General features: G+C 45.1%; 1 protein-coding gene across 1 annotated transcript in view; it reads right to left on the bottom strand.

Moving 5' to 3' along the window:
* SNTG1 (syntrophin gamma 1) overlaps positions 1-25774 on the bottom strand; it is a 1226946-nt gene that overhangs the window by 179279 nt on the left and 1021893 nt on the right. Inside the window, exon 13 of the mRNA XM_073679284.1 lies at positions 1431-1560. Coding sequence (XP_073535385.1) covers positions 1431-1560 — 130 coding nt within the window. The remainder of the gene's footprint in view (positions 1-1430; positions 1561-25774) is intronic.

Raw genomic sequence — 25774 nt, 5'->3', positions numbered from 1 at the left:
AAACAAAAAAGAAGCGCCTAAGTGAAATACTCAGAAGTATAAATCTTAATTCAACGTATTTCTTAACAAAGTAAAAAGATATTTTCATTTTTATTTCCCTTTATTTTCTATTCTCTTTTTCATATTTTTCTCTATTTTATTATGGTTTTTTTACAGTGTTTAAAACTAGTCCCATATAACTCTAGTGCCTCATCTCTATTCATTTTCTTTCCTTCTTATTGTCTGTCCTTCCACATGTCCGTTATTAATGTAATAGGAGGAAGCAGCAGAAGAACAGAAAAAAATGAGAGACTTGAGAAAAATGCGCTACAGAGTACATTGAGTACATCAATTGATGCTACAATAAGATAATCAAAAAAATGATGCTTTTCCAGGATATAACAAATAAAGCACTGATATTGTAAATGTTACCTATTTTTCCAGAATTCCTAGGCATTGTTAGCCAACTTAGCCTGGAATATGTGGATGCAAAATATAAGGGCAAAACTAAGATCGGAAAAGTTCAAAAAGTAAAAACGAGAACAGCGCGAATTAAGCAAAAATTTATAAAATGTAATAAAAGTATGGTAAAAAAGGAGGGTAAAAAAAATCAATTTCAAGTTATCAATGCGTTTCAGGGATCAAAGTCCCCCTTTTAAAGCCGGTAGAAGACAACACTAACAATAATCTAATAACAATAGAAATCTTTAAATAATGTTTGCTTATTCTGCAATACTTTTCATTCTAGAGAGCACATGTACAAATAAAATCAGTGTCATATTAAAGGTCTATAAAAACAGTTTGATACAGACTTTTGCATTTATTCAAAATGTAAAAGAAAATGAAAATTGCATGTATATGCTCTTATAGTTAGAATTACAACCCTATTACAGGGTTACAATATAACATAAAACATTTTTTTTAATATGATGATATATTATATAATAAATTCCTTTCTTAATTGTTTTCACATTCTGAAATGTGCTGTATTTTTACATTTTGTTCTTGTAACTATTTAAAATTAAAGAATCGTGTATACAAAGTAATCCAATTTTTGGCTTTAATAATTCATTGATTTTACATTCAATAAAAATTGCATTATTTTGATTATGTTCCATTTACTATGTTTACCTATTAGCATTGATTGATTTCCATAACTGTTGGTATTCAGGAAACATGCAGATTCTTGGTCCATTGAACCAGAGTTACAGAGGAAAACAGCAATATATCTGAATCATGATGGTGAAAATACAAATGAAAACCCCGGGCAGAATCTCACTTTTCATTAATGTTTTAGAGTTGATTTAGTTATAGTATTATGTTCATTTCTCACGAGATGCTTCAAGCTTTGCTTATCCGAAGATAAACCAAGGTGGTGTCTCTTAGGCATCAACAACAAAAGGATTAGAGGCAAAACCTTTTAAGTGAGTCAAAAGAATATTTTTACTTACATTGTGCTTTGTAAGATTGGAAATATTAGTAGATATAGATTGTAACCACTCTATGCAGTCATCCGCCGATAAGCACTGTATTATTCCACTGCAAACACCATCTACCGCTGTGATTTGAAATGCATTCTGCCTGGAAATACAGCAATTATTTAAAGCTTAACCATTGTTTACTAGATAGCATACAGTAGGTGTGGTGGCACAAACAATTCATAAAAAGATGTCAACTGAAAAAATGGGCATAAAACAAATTCACAAAATAATATTTATTCAGAAAATGTATTTAAAAACGGCCTGTATAATCAAACTTATACATAAATTGTTATTAAAAGACTTGCATCTTTGTAAACCTTAAAATGAATGTAAACAATTCTAGCGAAATAATTCTTTCTTTATTCTTGAACTAAAGTCTGAATACTATTGTCTAAATATATACATGCATATATAATGCATGCATATATAATATATATACTCACATATGCATGTATGTACAGCATACACACTACCAGCTCGGCGTTACATTAATTTGGCCATTGAGCCATTTCTACAAATTGTGTCAGAATATGCGTTTCAACACGGAAATACCAGGCCGCATGTTCCTCGAGCTGCTGTGAGCAGCCTAAACTGTGCTACTATTGCCTGCAGCATCTCCATAATTGTCTCCCGTCAAGCACATCTGAGATGTCATTAGTCGAAAATTGCAAAGTGAGCAGCAAGCAGCTGATCTTGATGAATTGCTTGCTCAGGTGTATTCAACATGGCAGAACATTCCAGGAACAACCATTAATGACCTCATTGAAAACATGCCAAGGTATGTAAGTGCTTGTATTGCTGCGCATGTTGCCATATTTGAAATTAAATACATGAAGATAATTTCAAAATTTAGCTTTCAGCCTGTTTATCATCTGCAAATCATTATTTGTTTATAGATTTTCATAATTCCATGACTTTTCCATCTTGGTGTTGCAATTTCAATGAGGTGTGTATATATGTATGTATATATATATATATATATATATATATATATATATATATATACATACATATATATATAGCTATTGAACCTGTTCTACGCCCGGGTGGCGAGCATTTTTATTGGTATATGGTTTCCCATGCTGGTATGTGCTGCCCCCCCTCCTGGTATTTCTGCTGCCCCCATCCTGTCCCCACCATCCTATCCTGGTATGCATGGCACCCCTCATCCCTATCTTGGTATGCATGGCACCCCTCATCCTTATCCTGTAATGCATGGCACCCCTCATCCCTATCCTGGTATGCATGGCACCCCTCATCCCTATCCTGGTATGCATGGCACCCCTCACACCCAATCCTGGTATGCATGGTCCCCTCACCCCCCAATCCTGGTATGCATGGTCCCCTCACCCCCCCAATCCTGGTGTGTGTGGCACCCCTCATCCTGGTATGCATGATCCCCCTCACCCCACAATCCTGTTATGCACGGTCCCCTCACCCCCCATTCCTAGTATGCATGTTCCCCTCACCCCACAATCCTGGTATGTGTGGTACCCCTCCATCCTGGTATGCATGGTCCCCATTTTTTTTTTTTTTTTTTTTTGGTATGCTTGGTAAATCTCATCCCCCAAATCCTGGTATGTGTGGACCCCTCACCACCCCAATCCTGGTATGTATGGCATCCCTCATCCCTTTCACGCTGTACACACATACAAAAAATAAACACTTATGCTCACCTTTTTTCCCTGTGCTCCAGCACTGCGGTGTCCTGTTCTGCCGGAGGCTGGGGGAGGAATGTGGTGCTAGAGTACGTGCATGCCCATATCGCGCTGTCTGGCACCATTTTGCTGAAGACACACTGCAAATGTGTCTTCAGTAAAATGGAGCCGGATAGCGCTATGTGCATGCGCCGATCCGATGCCTCAATCCTGCCCCTGTCTCCGGTGAAGAGAGGCATCACGGCAAGGTAAGTATGTAAGTAAGGCGCCAGAGTTCATGGTATGCGTTATGTCTACGCATACCGTGATCTCCGGCGCCCTACACACTCCTCTTACCTGTAACGGCTGGATGCAGTCCTCTGTCTGGAGCCAGACTGCGAGTCGCGCATGCGCAGTCTATAAAGGCTTCAGACAGAGACACGCATCTCCCGTTATATTATATACATATATATGCTGTATATATATATATATATATATATATATATATATATATATATATAAATATATATATATTGTAAGGCAGCGCTTGTCATTATCCTGGGGGATACTCGCTGCAGCTCATCAACAAAAGCACACCAGCCACGACTTTGCGGTGTTTCACAGTCCAACAGTTTATTGTCTCATCATAAACTGCTGGTCACACAGTCCATCTTAGTGCTCACTGGCATATTAAATGCATAATGTCCACGAGCCCAAGTGGCAGACCGGCCCACTTGGCTCTAATTACAGCCTTCCGCAAGGTAATACTAACACAACCAGGTAAGTGTCCATAACACAAGAGTATTACCTTTGCTGGTTTACGGCTGCTTCAGTCCATTTGGTTCCGCCCGATAGGGGTTTCTAGCCTTCTGGCCCTCCAAGGCTTACTGGCATCTAGTTACACTCAGATCCAGGCTTCACCCTCCAGGAGTCCTCTTAGCCTCTGGCCCTCCAAGGCTTACTGGCATCTCTCTCACTCAGATCCAGGCTTCACCCTCCAGGAGTCCACCAGGCTTCACCAGGCCTCACCAGGCCTCACACGAGCGGTGTTCCCTCACCCACAGGGAACAGCCTCATGTCTCTCACACGGTGTCCGCACACAGGTAACAGGAAACACGCCTGTCACACCCCTTGCACCTCTACACACTTGTCTCAAATCACCAGGGTTTTTATATCCTGTAGAAACAGCCACAGGACCTGTGCTTATCTCACAGTCACGTGTCCATTCCTTCTGTGAGCAAAAAGGACCTGTGTGATGTCACAGTTATGTGACCAGTCAGCTGAGGGGGAGGAAATAGCCTAAACAGACATACTAGATCATTATAGCAATGTAGCAATGCCACTGCACCACATATTCCCCCCCTCTGTTAAAACCTGTGGGGTTGAACACATAATATACACAAAAGTTTATAACCCACAGTTCACACAGAGACCATGCACTTGACCCTTAAGTTGTCCAGCCCCTGGAACATTATTCATTGATCTAGCCCATTCCTTAGGGACCTCCCATCTGTCAATGTCACTGTCTTCGTCAGGTCACCTTTCCGGGTCGTAACCTTGTCAGGTCTCCCCCGCTCCCAGCGGTCAGTCGAAACCCTGTCAGGTCTCCCCCGCTCCCAGCGGTCAGTCGAAACCCTGTCAGGTCTCCCCCGCTCCCAGCGGTCAATACGGCAGTGCGACTCACATGTCCTTGTACCTAAGGTCCGGTTCGACTCCATATTGTCCGGTCCTCTATTGGGTCGTTTGTACGGGCCACCCAAACCTGAGTTACTGGAGGTCTCACTACCTCTAAACCCACGCCCACTACTTTCAGGACATTTTGAAGGGTCCCTAACTTCAGGTGTTCTGTTATCTAGGGGCCCCCTTCTCTGTTGGGTCCCACCATTTCCAGATGGCTGCCATCTTCTACTGCTCAGATGATGCTGTCCATCTACTCGGAGTCTAGCGAGATTCAATTGTTCCACCTCTCGCAGGTAGGTCACTCGGTACTCCACCAGCATGCTCATATATGCATGACTTTCTTCCGTTCCTATAGCGTAGAATGAGACCATGCCGTCTTCATCCGGTATCCAATCCTGACGATCAAGTGGACTGCTTACTTTCACCACACCAGACTTCTTCACCATCATCTGCATGGCTCGGCCTTTTCTCCCAATGAGCTCTCCCACCAGAACACGAGGCACCCGGATGACCTCATCTCGCAGACTGTGAGCCTTTCTCATCAGCTCCAGTTGTCTAGCGGCTTGCTCCGTCGTCAACCGGAGAAACCGCTTCGTGCGAATACATCGCCAATGTATGTCACTCAGGATCGCCACCCTCTTCACTGTGACTTCAGTCGTGGACAGGACCACCAGCTGTCTAGCCTCTGAGGTCAAGTACACCTTACAGGCTCCCACGGCCTTCTTAAACTCCTCATGCACGAACTCACGGGTGCATTCTTCCCTCAAGTCCTCGGGTACATCTACGAGGCACTTGTACCGAGACGTTTTGGTCTCACCAGTGGTTTCCAGACGATCAACCAGCTCAGGTTTCAGGGACAACTGACTTCCAGCTTCTTCACCCTGGATGCTTCCCCTGAGCTGACTCACAGCTACAACTTCACAACTTTTCGTCTTGACCACCTCCACTTCACCTTTATCTTCCAATACCATACTCTAAGCTCTCCTCAGGCCCACCTTCTCATGGTCTAAGGGAGTAAGTGCAACTTGTTTGCCTTTTCCCTCCTCCAAGGAGACCTCGTTCACCACGTGACACTTTGCTAGGCGACCTTTGAGCTGTATAACTTCTCCTTCCAGCTCAGTTACTCGCTTCTCAGCAGTCCATCTCTGAAGCTCTTCCTGCTTCAACTGCTCTTCCAGCAGCAGAGCTCTCTCAGACATCTCCGTCTCCAATGCGCCCACTCGGCTCTCAATAGCCAGTCTCTCACGCTTCTCTTGCGTCCACTGGGCTTGTAGCAACTCCTTGAGCTGCTTGATTTCGGCTCCGACATCCACCGAACCCTCCGAGCCCACATCACTCGAGGAGGTATCTGCTTCTTACCTCCCATCACCAGCGGTCAACTTCTGGCCCTGGTCTGTGGTTTTTCCGATGGACTCCTCCTTCTTCTCTCGCTCAGCTTCCATCTTGCTGACTGTTTCCTTAAGGTACGTCTCCACCTTCTGGAGAGTATCACAGGACATCTGTAGCTCCTTCACCTGAGCTTCCAGATCTAGGGTCTTTCCCCGGAGATCATCATTCTCCTCACGGATATCTTGCAGAGTGGTCTCATCCACTTGGCGCTATTGCTCTGCATCCGCCTTATCCTCCTCTAGTTTTTCTTTAACTTTGAGGAGATCCTCATAATCTCTCTTAATCCGTTGCAGTTCCTCATTGAACTTTCCATACCTCTTTTCTGCCTCATGGTCATGAGTAGACACTTCAACTTTTATTGCCTCCTTCAGGGTGGATAGCTCCTGGTCTTGCTGGTACAGAGAGTCCTCCAGCCGCTCCTTCTCCTGCATTAGAGGCTTTACTTGGTCCTGGAACTGCTGCAGCTCCCTCATGAGTTCATCATACTACTTTTTAGATTTACACAGCTCCTGGTTGAACTGTTCGCGCAGTCGTTCTGGTTCCTGATCACATCCAGAAACTCCATCCTGCTGCGTCTCCTTCTCAAGTTTCAACTGCAAAACCTCTTCCTTGATTTTGCGGCAGTCCTCCTTAATTGCGTGGAACATCTCCTTCCACTGGACAACTTCCTTGTTGCTTCCCTTTAGATCCCGCTGTAAGTTCTTCACAACCTGGTATACCCTCTGCCGTTCAGACTCCAGGCTCCACTGGTCTGAGGACACGTTCTCCAGGTCCGTCACCTCCTCTTCTGCCTCTGAAGGAGGATCCACACTTGAAACAATGGCACACACCATTACATTTACTTTACTTTCACTCTCAGCAAAGAGTACAAGAGCAACCTTTTTGTGGCCCCTGCGCCGTCTACGACGAGAGGTGGACTCTCTCCCCTCATCTATCCCCTCCTGACTGACCTCTCCTTCTACTTGCATAGTGTCACCATCAGCTATGGGATCTGTGTCACTCCCCATAGTGTCGTGGTCCAATAAGTCACCTCCCACCTTGACGTCAACCCCCTCCACTGGAGTCGCCCCGTTATCAACGGTCACATGGTCATTTTTAGGAGGTGCCAACCCACAATCATCAAAAATTTCCAGTTTTCTACACTCTACGCTCTTGTGAAAATCCTTTTTTTTCAGACTTCGCCCCCTTTTTAACAACCACACCGGCAGGGTAATTTTTACAAGAAAAATTAACAGTAGTCTTAGGACTCAGATCACCACAGCTCTTACCACCTCCCCGGGCACTCTGGGACAACACTGGCGCCCCCGGAGAGTTCACAGAATGGTCCACTGCCGCCATTCCACATGGTGCCCCCAGCTCCTGCGATTCCCGCACCATGTCCTGCAAAAGTCTCTCAAATACATGATCCGGTCCCAACCGGTCCCTCAATCGCTCAACAGCTCCAAACACATCTGCTGCTTTGCTCACAGCCATCACGGTACACTGTTCACACTTGAACTTCACCGCTCTCCCCGAAAAATTTTCGTGCCCCCCCGAGCCACCGAAAAACAGGTTTGAGAGCGATGCCGATCTTCGCAACCCCGCCGAGTTGCAGCAAGATGCTTTGAACTTCGTGAGCCCCGCCGAGCCACAGCAAACCAGGTTTGAGTGCGACGACGACCTTCGCAACCCCGCCGAGTTGCAGCAAGATGCTTTGACTTTCGTGAGCCCCACCGAGCCACAGCAAACCAGGTTTGAGTGCGACAATGACCTCACAACCCCGCCGAGTTACAGCCAGATGCTCCACCACACTCGTCGACCTGTACAGTTGCTCCCAGCAACCAGACTGCAATTGCCCATATCAACCAGACTGCAATTGCTCCCAGCAACCAGACTGCAGAGTGCCCCTAGCAACCAGACTGCAGTAGCCCGCACTCTCAAACCACATGTAAGTCAGCACTTGTCATTATCCTGGGGGATACTCGCTGCAGCTCATCAATAAAAGCACACCAGCCACGACTTTGCGGTGTTTCACAGTCCAACAGATTATTGTCTCATCATTAACTGCTGGTCACACAGTCCATCTTAGTGCTCACTGGCATATTACACGCATAATGTCCACGAGCCCAAGTGGCAGACCGGCCCACTTGGCTCTAATTACAGCCTTCCGCAAGGTAATACTAACACAACCAGGTAAGTGTCCATAACACAAGAGTATTACCTCTGCTGGCTTACGGCTGCTTCAGTCCATTTGGTTCCGCCCGATAGGGGTTTCTAGCCTTTTGGCTCTCCAAGGCTTACTGGCATCTAGTTGCACTCAGATCCAGGCTTCACCCTCCAGGAGTCCTCTTAGCCTCTGGCCCTCCAAGGCTTACTGGCATCTCTCTCACTCAGATCCAGGCTTCACCCTCCAGGAGTCCACCAGGCTTCACCAGGCCTCACCAGGCCTCACACGAGCGGTGTTCCCTCACCCACAGGGAACAGCCTCATGTCTCTCACACGGTGTCCGCACACTGATGTCACAGTCATGTGACCAGTCAGCTGAGGGGGAGGAAATAGCCTAAACAGACATACTAGATCATTATAGCAATGCCACTGCACCACAATATATATATATAAATATATATATATATATATATATATATATATATATATATATATATAGGGCCTGGGTAATTTATTTTATTTACAGTACCAGCAAATCTTAAATGATAAACAACTAAATTGTCAATGAGAAAAAAGGTAAGATAACCAAGGACATATAGAGAAATCTTACTTGGACAATTTAGCATCTACAAGGGGTTATCATAGAGATCCACATCAACAGATATAGTAGAGATATGCTCACTAAGTGACCTATTCTACTTGGTTCTTTAAACCACTTTTGGTATTACAGTACATTTACTGCTCAAAAAAATAAAGGGAACACTTAAATACCACATCCGAGATATCACTGAATAAGATATTTCAATCTTTATTCATTACATAGTGGAATGCGTTGAGAACAATAAAACATAAAAAATGATCAATGTAAATCAAAATAATATGCCATGGCAGTCTGGATTTGGAATGATGCTCAAAAGTGGAAAATCAAATTACAGACTGATTCAATTTCAATGCCTCAAGACAAGGAAATATTGTTCATTTATATCCTTCCGACGGAATCTGAAAACCCATATCTTCAAACAAGCTTACAGCCTGCCATGACCTTGTTTGCTTCCACCTCAACAACACCGAAGTTACTGCAACCCCCCAACCTACTGTCTCCTCCCCATTCCTGTAGAATGTAAGCCGCAAGGGCAGGGTCTACTTCCTTCTGTGCCAGTCTATCATTGTTAGTTTTGTTTACTGTAAGTGATATCTATATTTGGCATGTAACCCCTTCCTATGTACAGCACCATGGAATCAATGGCACTATATAAATAAATAAATAATAATAATAATAATAGTGTGAGTGGCCTCCACATGCCTGTGTGACCTCCCTACAATGCCTGGGCATGCTCCGGAGGAATCTCCTCCCAAACCTGGATTAAAGCATCAGTCAACTCCTGGACATTCTGTGGTGCAATGTGGCATTGGTGGTTAAAACAAGACATGATGTCTCGCATGTTCTCGATTGTATTCAGGTACGGGGAACGGGCAGACAAGTCCAAAGCATCAATGCCTTCATCATGCAGGAACTGCTCACACACTTCAGCCACTTGAGGCCTAGCATTCTCATGCATCAGAAGGAACCCAGGGCCCACTACACTGGGATATGGTCTCACAATGGGTCTATGGATCTCATACCAGTACCTAATGGCAGTCAGGATACCTCTGGTTAGCACATGGAGGTCTGTGCAGCCCTGTAAAGAAATGCCTCCCCACTAGAGATGAGCGTTGTTCTACTCGAACTGTTCGCCAATCTCAAATTCGAGCTGTTTTGGGCGGTGTTCGAGCCGGTCGGCGAACACGAACAATTTGAGAAAAATTCGGCTGTTCGAGGTTATGTTCGATAACTGTTCGTGCACCAAAATCATAACTGGATTTTTTCTCAGTAATGATGAAAATTAATGTTAATACGCAGTTTGAGTGTACAGCGGGGCGGGGGGAGGGGCAGGGGATGGATCTCTGCAGGAACAATGAAGATCTCCATTTTTTTTTCTCTTTCCCGCATTTGCAGTGGGGAGGTGCAATCTGTCAGCCTATCAGCAGCGCACACACGGAGCGAAGTGCTTTTTTTCACACAAGCAAGGGCATGTGTGATTGGCAGTGTATGTCACATGTCCTTGCCCTATAAGACCAAGCCATTTTCCCCGTCGCCACCATTTTCTCACTGCTGCAGCTGCGTGTTAGACGGCACCGCTGTTGCTGTGTGCGCTATACCTTGTTAATTTCAAGCCAATTTTCGCACAAATATACAGATAGCTTGGGAGTAGGGAATAGTTGTGATTGCAGTCCTTTTAAGGACTAGGTTACAGCATTTCCTACGACTTTTATCAAGCAGGTCTGTGCTCTTAAATAGATAGATTGTGGGAGTAAAGACTAATTGTAATTGGAGTCCTTTTCAGGACTAGGTTACATCAGTTCCTATCAGTTTTTGCCAGGCAGGTCTGTGCCAGTGCTGTGCAAGTTTTTTTCACAGCATTTGGCTGAATCTAGCAAAGCTAATCCTTTTTGGCCTATTGCAGAGTGTGTTAGTCAGTGGAGTAGCCTATCTGTGTTGCAAGATATACCACCTGTGTATAGAATACCAATTTTTTTACTGCACCTAGTGAAGTAAAATCTTTTGGGCATAGCATCATTCTATTAGTCCATCTATACTGACCTCCATCAGGTTGCAAATTAAAAATAATTTTTTTCTGCATCTAGCTCTGAAAAAATATTTGGGCTTCTAGCAGTGTGTGGGACTTGGTCTATTAGTCCATCTATACTGACCTCCATCAGGTTGCAAATTAAAAATAATTTTTTTCTTCATTTATCTCTGAAAAAATATTTGGGCTTCTAGCAGCGTGTGGGACTTGTTCTATTAGTCCATCTATACTGACCTCCATCAGGTTGCAAATTAAAAATAATTTTTTTCTGCATCTAGCTCTGAAAAAATATTTGGGCTTCTAGCAGTGTGTGGGACTTGGTCTATTAGTCCATCTATACTGAACTCCATCAGGTTGCAAATTAAAAATAATTTTTTTCTGCATCTAGCTCTGAAAAAATATTTGGGCTTCTAGCAGTGTGTGGGACTTGGTCTATTAGTCCATCTATACTGACCTCCATCAGGTTGCAAATTGAATAAAAAAATTTCCTGCATCTAGCTCTGAAAAAATATTTGGGCTTCTAGCGGTGTGTGGGACTTGGTCTATTAGTCCATCTATACTGACCTCCATCAGGTTGCAAATTAAAAATAATTTTTTTCTGCATCTAGCTCTGAAAAAATATTTGGGCTTCTAGCAGTGTGTGGGACTTGGTCTATTAGTCCATCTATACTGACCTCCATCAGGTTGCAAATTAAAAATAATTTTTTTCTTCATTTAGCTCTGAAAAAATATTTGGGCTTCTAGCAGTGTGTGGGACTTGTTCTATTAGTCCTTCTATACTGACCTCCAGCAGGTTGCAAATTGAATATAATTTTTTTCTGCATCTAGCTCTGAAAAAATATTTGGGCTTCTAGCGGTGTGTGGGACTTGGTCTATTAGTCCATCTATACTGACCTCCATCAGGTTGCAAATTAAAAATAATTTTTTTCTGCATCTAGCTCTGAAAAAATATTTGGGCTTCTAGCAGTGTGTGGGACTTGGTCTATTAGTCCATCTATACTGACCTCCATCAGGTTGCAAATTGAATAAAAAAATTTTCTGCATCTAGCTCTGAAAAAATATTTGGGCTTCTAGCGGTGTGTGGGACTTGGTCTATTAGTCCATCTATACTGACCTCCATCAGGTTGCAAATTAAAAATATTTTTTTTCTGCATCTAACCCAGCCAATAGTTTTGGCCTAATACCACAGTTTGGCCACTCAGCTCTGCTCGGTTACCATCCATTGTTTTTTTGTGAATTAGTTAACCACCAAAATGAGTGGAAAAAGGCCTGCTGCTGGTGGAAAGGGGAATAGGCGTGTTGGGAAGGGGAAAAAAGGTTGTGTCCGTGGGGTAGGTGCAGAAGAAAGACCATCTTCCAGCCAAACTAAAATGTCTACTTCTTTTAGCGGACAATGTGATAAGATCCCTTTCTTACGGCCACGCCAATCGCTACAAATTCCAGATGAGGCACAAAAACAGCAGGTGCTTCAACGGATATCAAGTGCTCCTTTAAGTGGGCTCTCCTCCACATCAACTTCAACATCACAAATACTCCAGTCCTCAAAGGTGTCACCCAAATCGCACTTGCTTCCTCACAGCTCCCAAATCTCCAGCTGCCCGTCTGAGTATGAGGTAGAACAGATGGTTGAGTCTGCAGAGCTGTTTACTCATACTATAGCCTGGGAATCAGAGGTCGACTCCAGCGCTTCTGTGAATCCAGACGAGGAAATGATCTGCACTGATGCCCAGAATCTTTATGAGTCGGATCCAGGACCAGACGCAGAAGGTTCTGACCATAATGTAGACCCTCATTCCCAAACTGTAACTCCTGTTGGTGGAGACAATGAGGAAGACGATGATAAGACTCAAATACCTGATTGGAGCGACAACTTTAGTTTTTTGTCAGGGCAGGAACAGGTTGGCTCTGAGGACGACGGGTGTGATAACGCACAGGGTGATGATGATGAGGTCGGAGATCCCACTTACTGTCAACCCACAGTCAGCCAAGAGATGAGGTCAGCAGAGGAGGTGGAGGAAGATGCTAGTGACGACGAGGTCAGGTTGCGCCTTCCTGGACAGAGACGTAGTACTGGAAGCACGTCAACAACTGCATCCTCAAACACAACTCTGCCTCTCACCACAAGTCGTGGTGGCTCTTCAGGTCGCATGGGTGCTAAGCCTTGCATAGCCTGGGCATTTTTTCAGATCGATAAAGATGACCCAACTCATGTTATCTGTAACATTTGTCAGCAAAAGCTAAGTAGAGGCCAAAAAATACATAGTTTGAGTACTTCATGCATGAACCGGCACATGGACATGAAGCATAAGTTGCAGTGGGAAGCTCAGTGTGCTACAATGCGGCCTAGCCGGCCGGGCCAACCACCGTCTGCCATATCTTGTGCATCCGCGGCCTCTTCATCCTCTGTGACTGGGGGGACAGCAGTCACACCTGTTTTGTGGCGCAGACCTGCCACCTCTTTACCCGCAACAGCCAGCGTGATTGGCAGATCATCATTTTCTTTGGAGGTGGTAACACCAGCTGGTCTTGAGCGCTGTCCGACATCGATAGCACCACCTTTGGATCAAGGCAACCTAACATGTCCGCCTGCATCTTCCTCACAGACCGGCAGTTTGCCGGGGACACCCTTATCAACCCCGTCTAAGCACAATAGCCAGCCCTCGGTCCCTCAGATGTGGACAAGTAAAAGACCATTTCCTCCTAGCCATGAGAAAGCTAAGAGGTTGAATTTCACCATCTGCAAGCTCTTGGCTACAGAAATGCTGCCTTTCCGCCTGGTGGACACAGAGGATTTTCGAGACCTTATGTCCGTCGCAGTGCCCCAGTACCAGATGCCCAGTCGGCACTACTTCTCAAAGAAAGGTGTGCCTGCGCTCCACCAGCATGTCGCACAAAACATCACCGCTTCTTTGAGAAACTCTGTGTGTGACAGGGTGCATTTCACCACAGACACTTGGACGAGTAGGCATGGACAGGGGCGTTACATGTCGCTGACTGGGCACTGGGTAACTATGGTGACAGCAGGACAAGGGGCTGCTGTCCAAGTCTTGCCGTCCCCACGAGTTGTGCGTCAATCCTCTTTATGTCAAAGTTCCTCCACTGCTTCTGCCTCCTCAACCTCCTCTCGGTCTTCCACCTGCACCCAAAGCCTGTCTGGTCATGCCACAAGCTTTCTAACTGCGCAGAAGGGATCCTGCACACCTCCTTACTATGCTGGCAGTAGGGCTCAACGTCATCAGGCGGTTTTTACATTGAAATGTCTGGGAAATGTGAGTCACACAGCTGAGGAGTTGTGGTCAGCTCTGGAGAACCAATTTCATGAATGGTTGTCTCCACTGGACCTGAAACCAGGGAAGGCCGTGTGTGACAATGCTGCAAACCTGGGTGCGGCCCTTCGCCGGGGCAATGTCACACACGTGCCTTGTATGGCTCACGTGTTGAACCTGGTTGTCCAGCAATTTTTAGCCCACTATCCCAGACTAGATGGCCTTCTGCAGAGGGCACGGTCGCTGTGTGCTCACTTCCGCCGTTCGCATCCCGCAGCTCAGCGACTTACATCTCTACAGAAGTCGTTGGGCCTGCCACTTCACCGGCTAAAATGCGATGTGCCTACCCGGTGGAATTCAACTCTGCACATGTTGCAGCGACTGTGGCAGCACCGACAAGCCCTGGTGCAATACGTTCTGACGTATAGCCTGGGCCAACGAGATTCAGAGGTGGGGCAAATCACGCTGGAGGAGTGGTCTCAGATCAGGGACCTATGCACCCTTCTGCACAGTTTTGAAATGGCGACGAAGATGTTTAGTGCTGACGATGCCATTATCAGCATGACTATTCCGGTGATTTACATGCTGGAGCACATGTTAAACAGAATTCGGAGTCAGGTGGTGGCACAAGAGGAGGTGGAGGAAGTAGAGGAGGAGGAGTTGTATGCGGAAGGGCTAACATCTGCAAGGTCCAGACGGTCGGCAGCACCAAGGCGGCAGGCATGTGAGGGTGGGGGAGATGATTTTACCAGGGCGCATGGTAGCAGCCAAACTAGTGAGGAAGGTGCAGGAGCCCAGGAAGAAGTGGAGGACGAACTGATGGAAGACTCATCAGATGAGGGAGACCTTGATCACATTTCTGTTGTGCGAGGTTGGGGGGAGAGGACAGAGGAAGGAAGCATGATTGTTACCTCGCCACCAACACAACAGGGACTTGGTGCTCCTGGATGCGCAACACACATGAGTGCCTTCTTGCTGCACTACCTGCAACATGACCCTCGAATTGTGAGAATTAGAAATAATCCTGACTACTGGGTTGCCACACTGTTAGATCCCCGGTACAAAAGTAAATTTGCAGAAATTATTCCTGCCATAGAAAGGGATGCACGCATGCAGGAGTATCAGCAGAGACTGTTGCAGAATCTTACATGTGCTTTTCCACAAAATACCAGTGGTGCACGTAGTGAATCTCACAGTTCCAACTTGCCAACCGTGGGACCGTCAAGTGTTCAGCACTCAAACCGTAACAGAACCACAGTATCTGCTGGTAACATCAATTTTGCGGAATAATTTCACCACTTTTTTAGCCCATCCTTTGCAAGGCCACAGGAGACAAGAAGTCTGACACATAGTCAACGCCTAGAGACGATGGTACAGGAGTATCTCCAAGTAAACATTGAAGCCACGACTGTGTCACTGGACCCTTGCTCTTTTTGGGCTTCCAATCTGGATAAATGGCCGGAGCTAGCCACTTACGCCTTGGAGATCTTGTCATGCCCCGCAGCCAGCGTTCTGTCTGAACGTGTGTTCAGCGCTGCTGGTGGTGTGCTGACAGATAAGCGCACGCGGCTCTCCACTGATAATGTAGACAGACTCACGTTCATAAAGATGAACAAATCATGGATCCGAAACGACTTTTCTACCCCTGTGTCATCCTGGGGAGAGTAAAAGCTTGATGATTGGTTAAAATCACCCTACCAACCGTTTTAAGCTTTCAAATTACTAATCATGTTTATCTGTATCTTGACTGGAAAATAATTTGGGCTTTGTAGCAGTGTGCAGCACTGATCCCATTAGGCCATCTATAATAAGCTTCACCAGATTTAAAATTAAAAATAATTTTTAGCTGCATCTAGCCCGGAAAATAATTTTGGGGCTCCGAGATGCGCAAGACACATAAGTGCCTTCTTGCTGCACTACCTGCAGCATGACCCTCATATTGTCAGAATTCGAAGTAATCATGACTACTCGGTTGCCACACTCTTAGATCCCCCAAACTTTTCGATCAACCTTTTCATTTTAATAAAGACCAAAAAAATGGTCATTTTTGAAATTATAAGCATTAGCAGGTTGTTAGAAACTGAAATCAAACAGTTTTCAACTCAAAACTTTATTCTAGGTGATGTTACATTTTCACATAGGACCCCTTGTTCGAAAGGAGCTTCTGAACTCTCTCGTCCATTGAATTTGTCAGGTTTTGGATGGTTTCTGCTTCAATTGTTTTGCATGAGGACAGAATACCCTCCCAGAGCTGTTGCTTAGATGTGAACTGCCTCCCGCCATCATAGACACTCCTTTTAATTATGCTCCAAAGGTTCTGAATGGGGTAGAGGTCAGGGGAGCATGGGGGTCACACCATAAGTTTGTCCCCTTTTATGCCCATATCAGCCAGAGATGCAGATGTTTTATGTGCAGCATGAGATGGTGCATTATCATTCAGAAAAATGATCTTGCTGTGAAATACACGGTTCTTCTTCTTGAACCATGGCAGGAAGTGCTGTTTGAGAAAATCCACATACATTATGGAGTTCATCTTTAGCGCCTTCAGGGATCCTAAAGGGGCCGACAATCTCTCTCCCCATGATTCCAGCCCAAAACATTACTCCACCTCCTCCTTGTTGGCGCTGTAGCCGTGTTTGCGTGGGGTGTCCATCAACCAGCCATCCTCCACTCCATTCATCTGGACCATCGAGCGCTGCACGGCACTCATCCGTGAACAAAACAGTTTTGAAATCAGTCTTCATGTAATGTTTGGCCCACTGGAGCCGTTTCTGCTTGTGTGAAGTGGATAGAGGAGGTCGACAGGATGGCGTATGCACAGCTGCAAACCTCTGAAGGACCCTGCATCTTGTTGTTCGGGGGACGTTGGAGGCACAAGCAGCTTCAAAAACTTGTCTGCTGCTATGACAAGGCTTTTTTGCCGCTGCTCTTTCAACCTGACGTAATTGCCTGTAGGAAAGAGTCCTCAATTTGCCCTTATCAGCACGCACACGTGTGTACTGTGAATCAGCTACATACTTCTTGATTGCCAAGACACTTCATCCTGATCATCGCACAATGTTGATTGTAGTCATGCCTTGACCTAAACACTCCACAATTTGTTGCTTCTCAGCAGCCGACACATCCTTTTTCTTTCCCATTTTGGCAGAAAATGTAGGCTGCTTAATAATGTGAGAGAGCCTTCTTAAGTAGTCTTGCCTTTCATTGGACACACCTGCCAAACTAATTAGCACAGGTGTCTGCAATTGCTTACAGTGATATAAAGAGCCCTGACACACATCACCATCAATGAGTTTAACTGACAAACAAACAAATTCTTCCCTTATCACTCCTAAACACTTTTTGCATAATAATTTGGAACGCGGTGTACATGTGCTTTTCCACAAAACACCAGTGGTTCACGTAGTGAATCTTACAGTTCTAACTTGCCAACCGTGGTCTGTATGGAATTGTTCAATAAAGGGCCCAAAATTAAGATAACATAGATGGGAGAGGTCTCTATGAATAGGAATTCCTAAGTATTTGATACCCTGTGAGGGCCAGGCAAAGGGAAAGTTGGACTGGATGGAATCCTATATGGATTTAGGGAGGGAGACATCGAGGGCCTCAGACTTCGCTGCATTGATTTTAAAATTTTACCATGTAACAAAGTGATCTATTTCAGCCATAACAGCAGGGATGGATATATGTGATTGAGTGATATATACTAGGACATCATCAGCAAATAGAGAGCACTTGTACTCGGTGCCTCCCACCTCAATCAACCTAATATTGGGGTTATGGCGAATTGATGAGAGCAGGTGCTCCGTCACTAGGATGTATAAGAGAGGGGACAGAGGACATCCCTGCCTTGTCCCATTGGTGATTGTGAAAGGTGATGAAAATGTTCTGACGCACCCCCTGGGCCTTGGGACACCCGGAGCCGGACCCTTTTTGGTGGATGCTGGTGGTTGTAGTCTTCGTGGCGGCGATCCGGTTCCGTGGCTCAGGGCGGTCAAACCAGTGGCGGAACTATTTATGTGGTTTTGATGTTTAAATGTCCGACTACGCCACCCGTGGATTGCGGTCAGAGTGAACCGCCGCTACAGGGCAGACCGCTAAGGCTGGTGTTGTGGGTGCAGCAGAGCGTAGCATAACTCCCCACGGGAGGAGTATAGCCTCAGGGCAGTGTATGCGGAGGATGGGGGTGATGGTGCAGGGCAGCAGCAGTAACGACACGGAGTCAGTGATGCAGTTCAGGGCCTTTACTCACAGTTCTTATTATCCAGACCACGTCTGCAGGTAACGGCTGCCCACGTCGTACTGTGCTCACCAGGTGAGGGGCTCAGACAACTCCCAGATAACTTTGGAGCGCTTCACAGGACCCCCTTTGTGTGTCCTTTGTCTGGCCTTTCTTACCAACACTTCTGTCCGGCTGCCTCGGGCCTCCTCTTGGTAAACTTGGCGCCAGTTTCCCTGACCCTATGTGGTGCCTTCCTAGCGGGTGGAGCAAGGGGCTGCGCCACATAAAATGTCAGAGCCTCCGGTTTCTAGCTGAGGGTCGTTTCCTGCCTCCACTAGTTCGGGGACCGGTCTCCCCCTTTGGCCTGACCCCTCCACGCAGGTGGATTCGGGCGTGCGGTGGCGACTCGCCCGTCCGCACCCCTGGGATCCCTTCATTCCTCGTTCCTGGAGCCTTCTCTCTCCTCTTCCTTCCTTCTCCCTCTTGCAGGCCTGGGCCTCTGTTACTAGGCCCGCCTCCGGAGCAGAGCTCATGCAGAGCCCCTGCTCCCTGCCACTTCTGCTCAGACTTCTCTGCACTGAACTAAGATGGTGCCCACCTTTTATACTCCCTTCTCAATGCACCCAGGAACTGCTTCCTCCCTGCTCCTGCACTGCAGGGTTCCCCTTCCTCAGTGTTCCCTCCCCTCACTCCAGCCAGGGACAAGGACTGTCGTGCCCATCTCAGGGGCATATTGGTCGCCCTGCCCCACGGCAATGTGGTGTAATGCATGCAGGTGTCGGGTCCTGATCCACACTCCATCCTTATCTGAGAGTGAGATATCACACCTCTGGGTGAGGTGCAATACGTCTGTAGCAACCGAGCCCTCGGTGCTACAGTTCCATTTATCTTCAGCCTAGGTGACGTATTGTGATACAGGGCCGTGATTTTGGCTATAAAAGGGTCCCCTAGACCCCTACCCCAAGCTTTTTAAGAGAATCATATATGGCGTGCCAGGAGACTCTGTGGAATGCTTTCTCAGCATCCAACGAGAGTATCTACTTACAAATTTTTAACTGCATCTAGCCCAGGAAATACTTTGTGCCTAGTAGCAGTGTCTGCTAGTCAGCGGATTATCCCGGCTGTTAAGCAAGCTACACCACCTGTAGTTTGGACACTTAATTTTTTCAAAGGAAATGCTTCGGGACCACGGGATACTCAGTGAAGAGCATCAGGAGGCACCCCAAGGCATAGGGGCTGGGACTGGCACTAGGATGCCTTGAGGTGGACAGCCGAGCTCGATCCTTATAAAAGCTTTTTAACTGCAGCAGCTTTAGTGGACGCTACTGGAGCTGGAATTACGCGGCTGCTGGCATGAGACTTGCCCTCCAATAGATCCTTGTAAATGGATTTAAAGTGTATTCATTCAAATTAGAGGGACAATTTAAATTAAAAAGCTTAGAGCTGCCTCCACCACAGGGGGGCTCTCTCGACCCACCAGCGGACAGGCACCAGTATTGGGAGAGGGGGGCTGGTCGTCAGGGTTCACCGCGGCTCTGGCACAAACCCGGCGACACGGAGGTGGCACGGGCAGGAGCGGACTGGCCGTCTCGGCTTCTCACTTTTTGGATTTTAGAAGGGCATGACATGCCTATATCTGTGTCTCCCCCTCCTTTTACTCCTCCACCTCTTTTCTTTTCGCATGACTATATGTACTTGTCACTTTTCCATGTGTTAGTTGTGTCTTCTGAGCAGTTTGTCAGCTTTTGGACACCTTTGAAGGTGTTTTCTATGTGCTTCTATGTGTTTTTGTTTGCCTGCCATTGGTTTTAACGGTGTTCGAAGGTGTTCGACGAACAGTTCGACGAACAGTTCGGCGAACACACGGGTGTTCGACGAACCGAACCGAACTCGAACACTACGGGGGTGGCTCAACACTACTCCCCACACCATTACTAACCCATTACCAAACCGGTCATGCTAGAGGATGTTGCAGGCAGCAAAACATTCTCCACGGTGTCTCCAGACTCTGTCAAGTCTGTCATATGTGCTCAATGTGAATGTGCTGTCATCCGTGAGGAGCACAGGGCACTAATGTTGAATCTGCTAATCTTGGTGTTCTCTGGCAAATTCAATCACAGGGCTCTGGCGCTGCTCCTCCTGTTCCTCCTTGCACAAAGGAAGAGGTAGTGGTCCTGCTGCTGGGTTGTTGCCCTGCTACGGCTGCCTCTATGTCACCTGATGCACTGGCCTGTCTCCTAGTATCTGCGCCATGCTCTGGACACTATGCTGACAGACACAGCTACCCTTCTTGCCACAGCTTGCATTGATGTGCCATCCTGGATGAGCTACACTACCTGAGCAATTTCTGTGGGTTGTACTGTAGACATCACGTCATACTACTGTACCTCTGGGGGTGAGAGCAATGACAAAATGCAAAAGTGAGCAGAAGAACAGCCAAAAAGGATGAGAACAGAGAAATGGTCTGTGGTCACCACCTGCTGAACCGCTCCTTTAAAGGAATTGTCTTGCTAATTGCCTATCATATCTACTCGTTGTCTGTTTCATTTGCACAACAGCAGGAGAAATTGTTTCACAATCAGTGTTACTTCATAACTGGACAGGTTGATTTCACAGTAGTTTGATTGACTTATTTTTAAGCATATCAGTGAAGTGTTGTTTTTTTTACCTTACTTTAAAAAATTACAAAGAAGTTAAAAAACATGAATATACATGTTTTTTTTTCAGTGCAACCCCCTTCCCTTCTCAAATTTTTCTTTGTGAAATTATGAGTTTAAGGTTGATATCCAGCCTTAAATTCACGAACAGTGTTCAAATTGAGGACTTTCGCCAACTTTGTGTAGGATCCTTGAGATGGGCAGAATTATTTTTTATATTTGGATATGCGCTTTCTGTATTGATACTACATTGACAGGGAACACTTCACAAATTTAAACAACATAACTATGGGTGATTGGTGAAAGGGACATACAACAAGATATTAATTTATTGTATAACATGTATTACAGTGCTGTCATCATAAATTAAAGATACCTATTAAATTACATTGAAAGGTGGCCAACAAGTACTACATTGAATTGTCTGTAAAAAAATAGATAACACTAAGACGAAATGTCAGGGATGTTAATTGTATAAGTTACATATAATATCTTTTACATGACTGCTAAATGAATGTCATTGCTGTTATTCATAAGATTTTTCTGCTGAGACCAGCATATTGCTCTTCCTGGTTTATTGCTCAACAATATGCTAATTTGAGTTTAATGACTCCTTTATATTTATGCTATATACTTATGTGTGGCCTCTTTTGTTATTAATGTCTGTAGAATCCTAAGTAATGAGGCCAGGTATTCTTGTTTTAAGTTTCTTTATCAAGGGACTCTATGCTAATTAATACACAACATATGGTCGTTTTGCAACCTTTCTTTACTATGAGACAAAATATTTTCTGTTGCTATGATAAGTATTTATTGAGTTTGAGGCCACTATAAAACCCACATTCTTGGAAGTCTAGATGATAGTAAACTAAAACATACCAAACTGTATGAAAACACAACAATGAAAGTTGAACACCAAAAAAAAAATATTCATTGCTAAATGGCAAAATAAAATTTGCAGAAAAAAAATCTTAAAGATAATATTGGGTTTGACAGTATGGAGTGGGCTCAAAAGTTGAACTCACACTATACTTGAAAGAACCCAGCTATGTCTATTCTACTTGTAACACCAGGAATCGGAGTAAAGCTCTGACCACTGCTGTTATCTACTTAATTACCACTGTTAACCTCTAACATCAGCATTTAAAGTGTTTGATCTCTGGGGCATGTCATTTTTAGCACTCATCATCTACCACACATGAAGCAATCTTGATGTGACAATGGGTTGCCAAGGTAGCTGGGTGCTTGCTGAAGGCCACTGTGGCTGCCATGTTGGTTTTCCTCTGAAGCCCAGATGCTGGATGGACTTTATAGGAGAATAAGATTTTATTTATATACTGCAAGATGATGGTATTGCCCTATATAGAATAAGTTATCAGATCATCACAGATTCAAGTTCCCTAAGGGGACTAAGAAAAGGTGAACAGTTAAATATGTTTTAATAAATATAAAAACATAAAAATGTTCAGATTCTATTTACCTCTTTTTATCCCCTTTAGAAATAAAAAGATTAAAAAATAAAAGAATAATCATATTTGGTATCACCGTATTTGTAAAACTTCAGTCTATCAAAATATGAATTATTTAATCTTTATGGTGAATGAAAAAAAAGCCAAAATTGCCATTTCTTGGTTAACATACCTCCTTCAAAAAATTCAAAAGAGCAAACAAAACATCATATGTACCACAAAATAGTGTCGATAAAAGCAGTACAAAGAGAAAGGGTTTAAATGGACAAAAAAGGAGGAAAAGAGTAAAACCCTGATGGTGCGCAATCCAGAAAATTTCTCATTGTTTGAGTTTACGTAACCTATTGGGGACATCGGCAGGTATCTGTTCTATGGAAAGGGTGGTATTTCTTACTGAAATCTGACCAATGGTTGGCGGCAAAGTGCAATGTTCACTATGCTGTAAGAACCTGTTTGCAACATTAGAAAGATGTTTGTTAATTTGTTGCTGCAACTGTTGGACTGTAGGACAAACATACTGGAGAGAGCAGAGACATCAAAGAAATATATGATGTAATCTGAGCTATAGTTGAGCAATGTCTTGTGAGCTACAGTTCAGAAATACCTGCAAAGGATGAAGATCTTCTTGAAAGGTTTTAACAATATTGATTAGTTTTTTTTCTATCAAATTCTTAATAATATTTATTACACTAATTCCACTAATAAAATTCCACACTAAAACAAGTATGGTATGTTTTCGATTTACCATTTATAAGGGAATTCTTTTAAATATGATTTAGAATGTCTGAATCTATACAAAAATGTAAAATTTGTGATTTTGTGTGATTAATTTTCCTATTGGAAGTAGCAATTCTAAAAGTCAATATTGCCCTTCAACAAGCTTTGGCATATGACTTAGGATAAAAGCTGCTGGTTAGGCTTTTATCTTATGTCGTATGGCAAGGCTCGTTAAAGGGTCGATATTGACTTTTTAGGGTTGCTGCTTCCAATAGGTGGCAATAGAGATCAAGTCCTCTTCCTCTCTGAAGAGGCAACTGACAACCGAGTAAATAATAACGTAGCGATTACAAGGCCCACTTAATAGCCAAACACTCTTTCTCTACCATGCTATAGTTTTTCTCTGCCGGGACAATTTTTCTACTCAAGTAGGTGACCGGGTGCTCTTCACCATTCACTTTTTGTGACAATACCGCCCCTTGGCCTACCTCTGAGGCCTACCTCTTCAAGGTTTCCTTGAAGTTGGGGCTGATGAGCACTGGCTGTCCAAACAGGGCCAACTTCATGGACTGTAAGGCTTCTTCTGTCTGAGGGTTCCACCGAACCATTACCGATTTTTTTCCTTTCAAGAGATCGGTCAGGGCCGCCGTTCTCCCAGAAAAATTAGGTATAAACCGGCAGTAATACCCAAGTATGCCAAGGAACACCCTCACCTGCTTTGTACTTGACGGTTTAGGCCAATTTTTTATGGCCTCAATTTTATTGATTTGGGGCTTGATAACTCCTTGGCCAATCACATACCCCAAATATCGGGCTTCCTCTAGCCCTATCGCACATTTTTTGGGGTTTGCCGTTAACCTCGCGGCTCTGAGCGAATCCAGCACTGCTTGTACCTGGGATAGATGCGTATGCCAGTCGGTACTAAAGATGATCATATCATCTAGATACAGGGACGCATAATCCTGATGAGGCTTGAGCACTATGTCATCAACCTCTGGAAAGTAGCCGGGACCCCATGTAACCCAAAAGGTAAGACCACATAGTGATATAGACCCTCCGGAGTTATAAAGGCTGTCTTTTCATTCACCGATTTCGTGAGAGGTACCTGTCAGTAACCCTTGGTGAGATTGAGCGTGGTAAAGTACTGGGCCTGCCCCAGTCCCTCAATCAGCTCATCCATGATGGGCATTGGATAAAGGTCAAACTTCGACACTTCATTTAGTTTTCGGAAATCGTTACAGAAGCATAATGATCCATCTGGTTTCGGAATCAGTACGATGGGGCTTGCCTACTCACTCCGTGATTCCTCGATGACGCTTAACTGGAGCATTTGTTTTACCTCGGCCGTGATGGCTTGCCTCCAGTCCTCGGGTACCCTGTACGGTCTCATTCGCACCCTTACCCCAGGTTCAGTGACAATGTCATGTTGGAGAACTGTAGTCCTACCTGGTAGCTCTGAGAACACGTCGGTATTCTGCTGCACCAGTGAGCGAGCCTCCCATCGCTGCTGTTTAGTGAGAGCATCACTTATCCTGACCTCTCCCAAGGATGCATCCCTGGCTGAAGGTAGAGAACTCTCTGGTGATATGCCCGGAGTGACATCTATAACTAAATACTCTCGATCTTTCCAAGGTTTTAGCAGGTTTACATGATAAAGCTGCTCAGGTTTCCTCCTTCCGGGCTGATACACCCGGTAATTTACCTCCCCCACCTTTTCTCGAACCTCATATGTCCCTTGCCACTTGGCCATGAGCTTACTCTCGGCTGTGGGTACCAGTACTAACACCCGATCGCTCTTGTTAAAAGACCTGGCTCTGGCTCTTTTCTTATATGTGCGCCTCTGGGCTGCCTCGGAATCTAACAGATGTTCTTTCACGATGGACATGACCGCCGCGTTCTGGTCCTGCATACTAGCCATGTGTTCAATTATACTTCTATGTGGAGTCAGCTCTTGTTCCCACGTCTCTTTGGCTACATCCAACAGACCCCTAGGGTGTCTGCCATACAATAATTCAAAGGGAGAGAACCCTGTGGAAGAATGGGGTACCTCATGGACGGTGAACTTCAAATAGGGTAGCAACATCTCCAAATCCCTTCCGTCCTTAGAAACCACATTTTTTAACATGGACTTGAGGGTTTTATTGAACCATTCTACTAGCCCGTCGGTTTGAGGGTGGTACACCGATGTCCGCAATTGTTTAATTTTTAGCAATTTGCACAGTTCCCTTGTCACTTTGGACATAAAAGGGTCCCCTGATCTGTCAGGATCTCCTTAGGCAGTCCAAGGTGACAGAACATGGCAAACAGCTCCCGTGCAATCAGTTTTGCCGAGGTGTGGCGTAGCGGTATAGCCTCTGGGTACTGGGTGGCATAGTCGACGACCATCAGTATATGTTGGTGACCACGAGCGGATTTTACAATGGGCCCTATCAAGTACATTGCAATCCGTTCAAAAGGTACCTCTGTCACTGGCAGGGGTACCAATGGGCTACGGAAACTTGCGGT

This window comes from Phyllobates terribilis, unplaced genomic scaffold (genome assembly GCF_046119375.1).
Source record: "Phyllobates terribilis strain yellow unplaced genomic scaffold, ASM4611937v1 Scaffold_4__5_contigs__length_816908805, whole genome shotgun sequence".
In the NCBI taxonomy this organism is placed as follows: Eukaryota; Metazoa; Chordata; class Amphibia; order Anura; family Dendrobatidae; genus Phyllobates; species Phyllobates terribilis.
The sequence above is the reverse complement of the archived record's forward strand: the minus strand, read 5'-3'. Positions and strand labels throughout refer to the sequence as shown.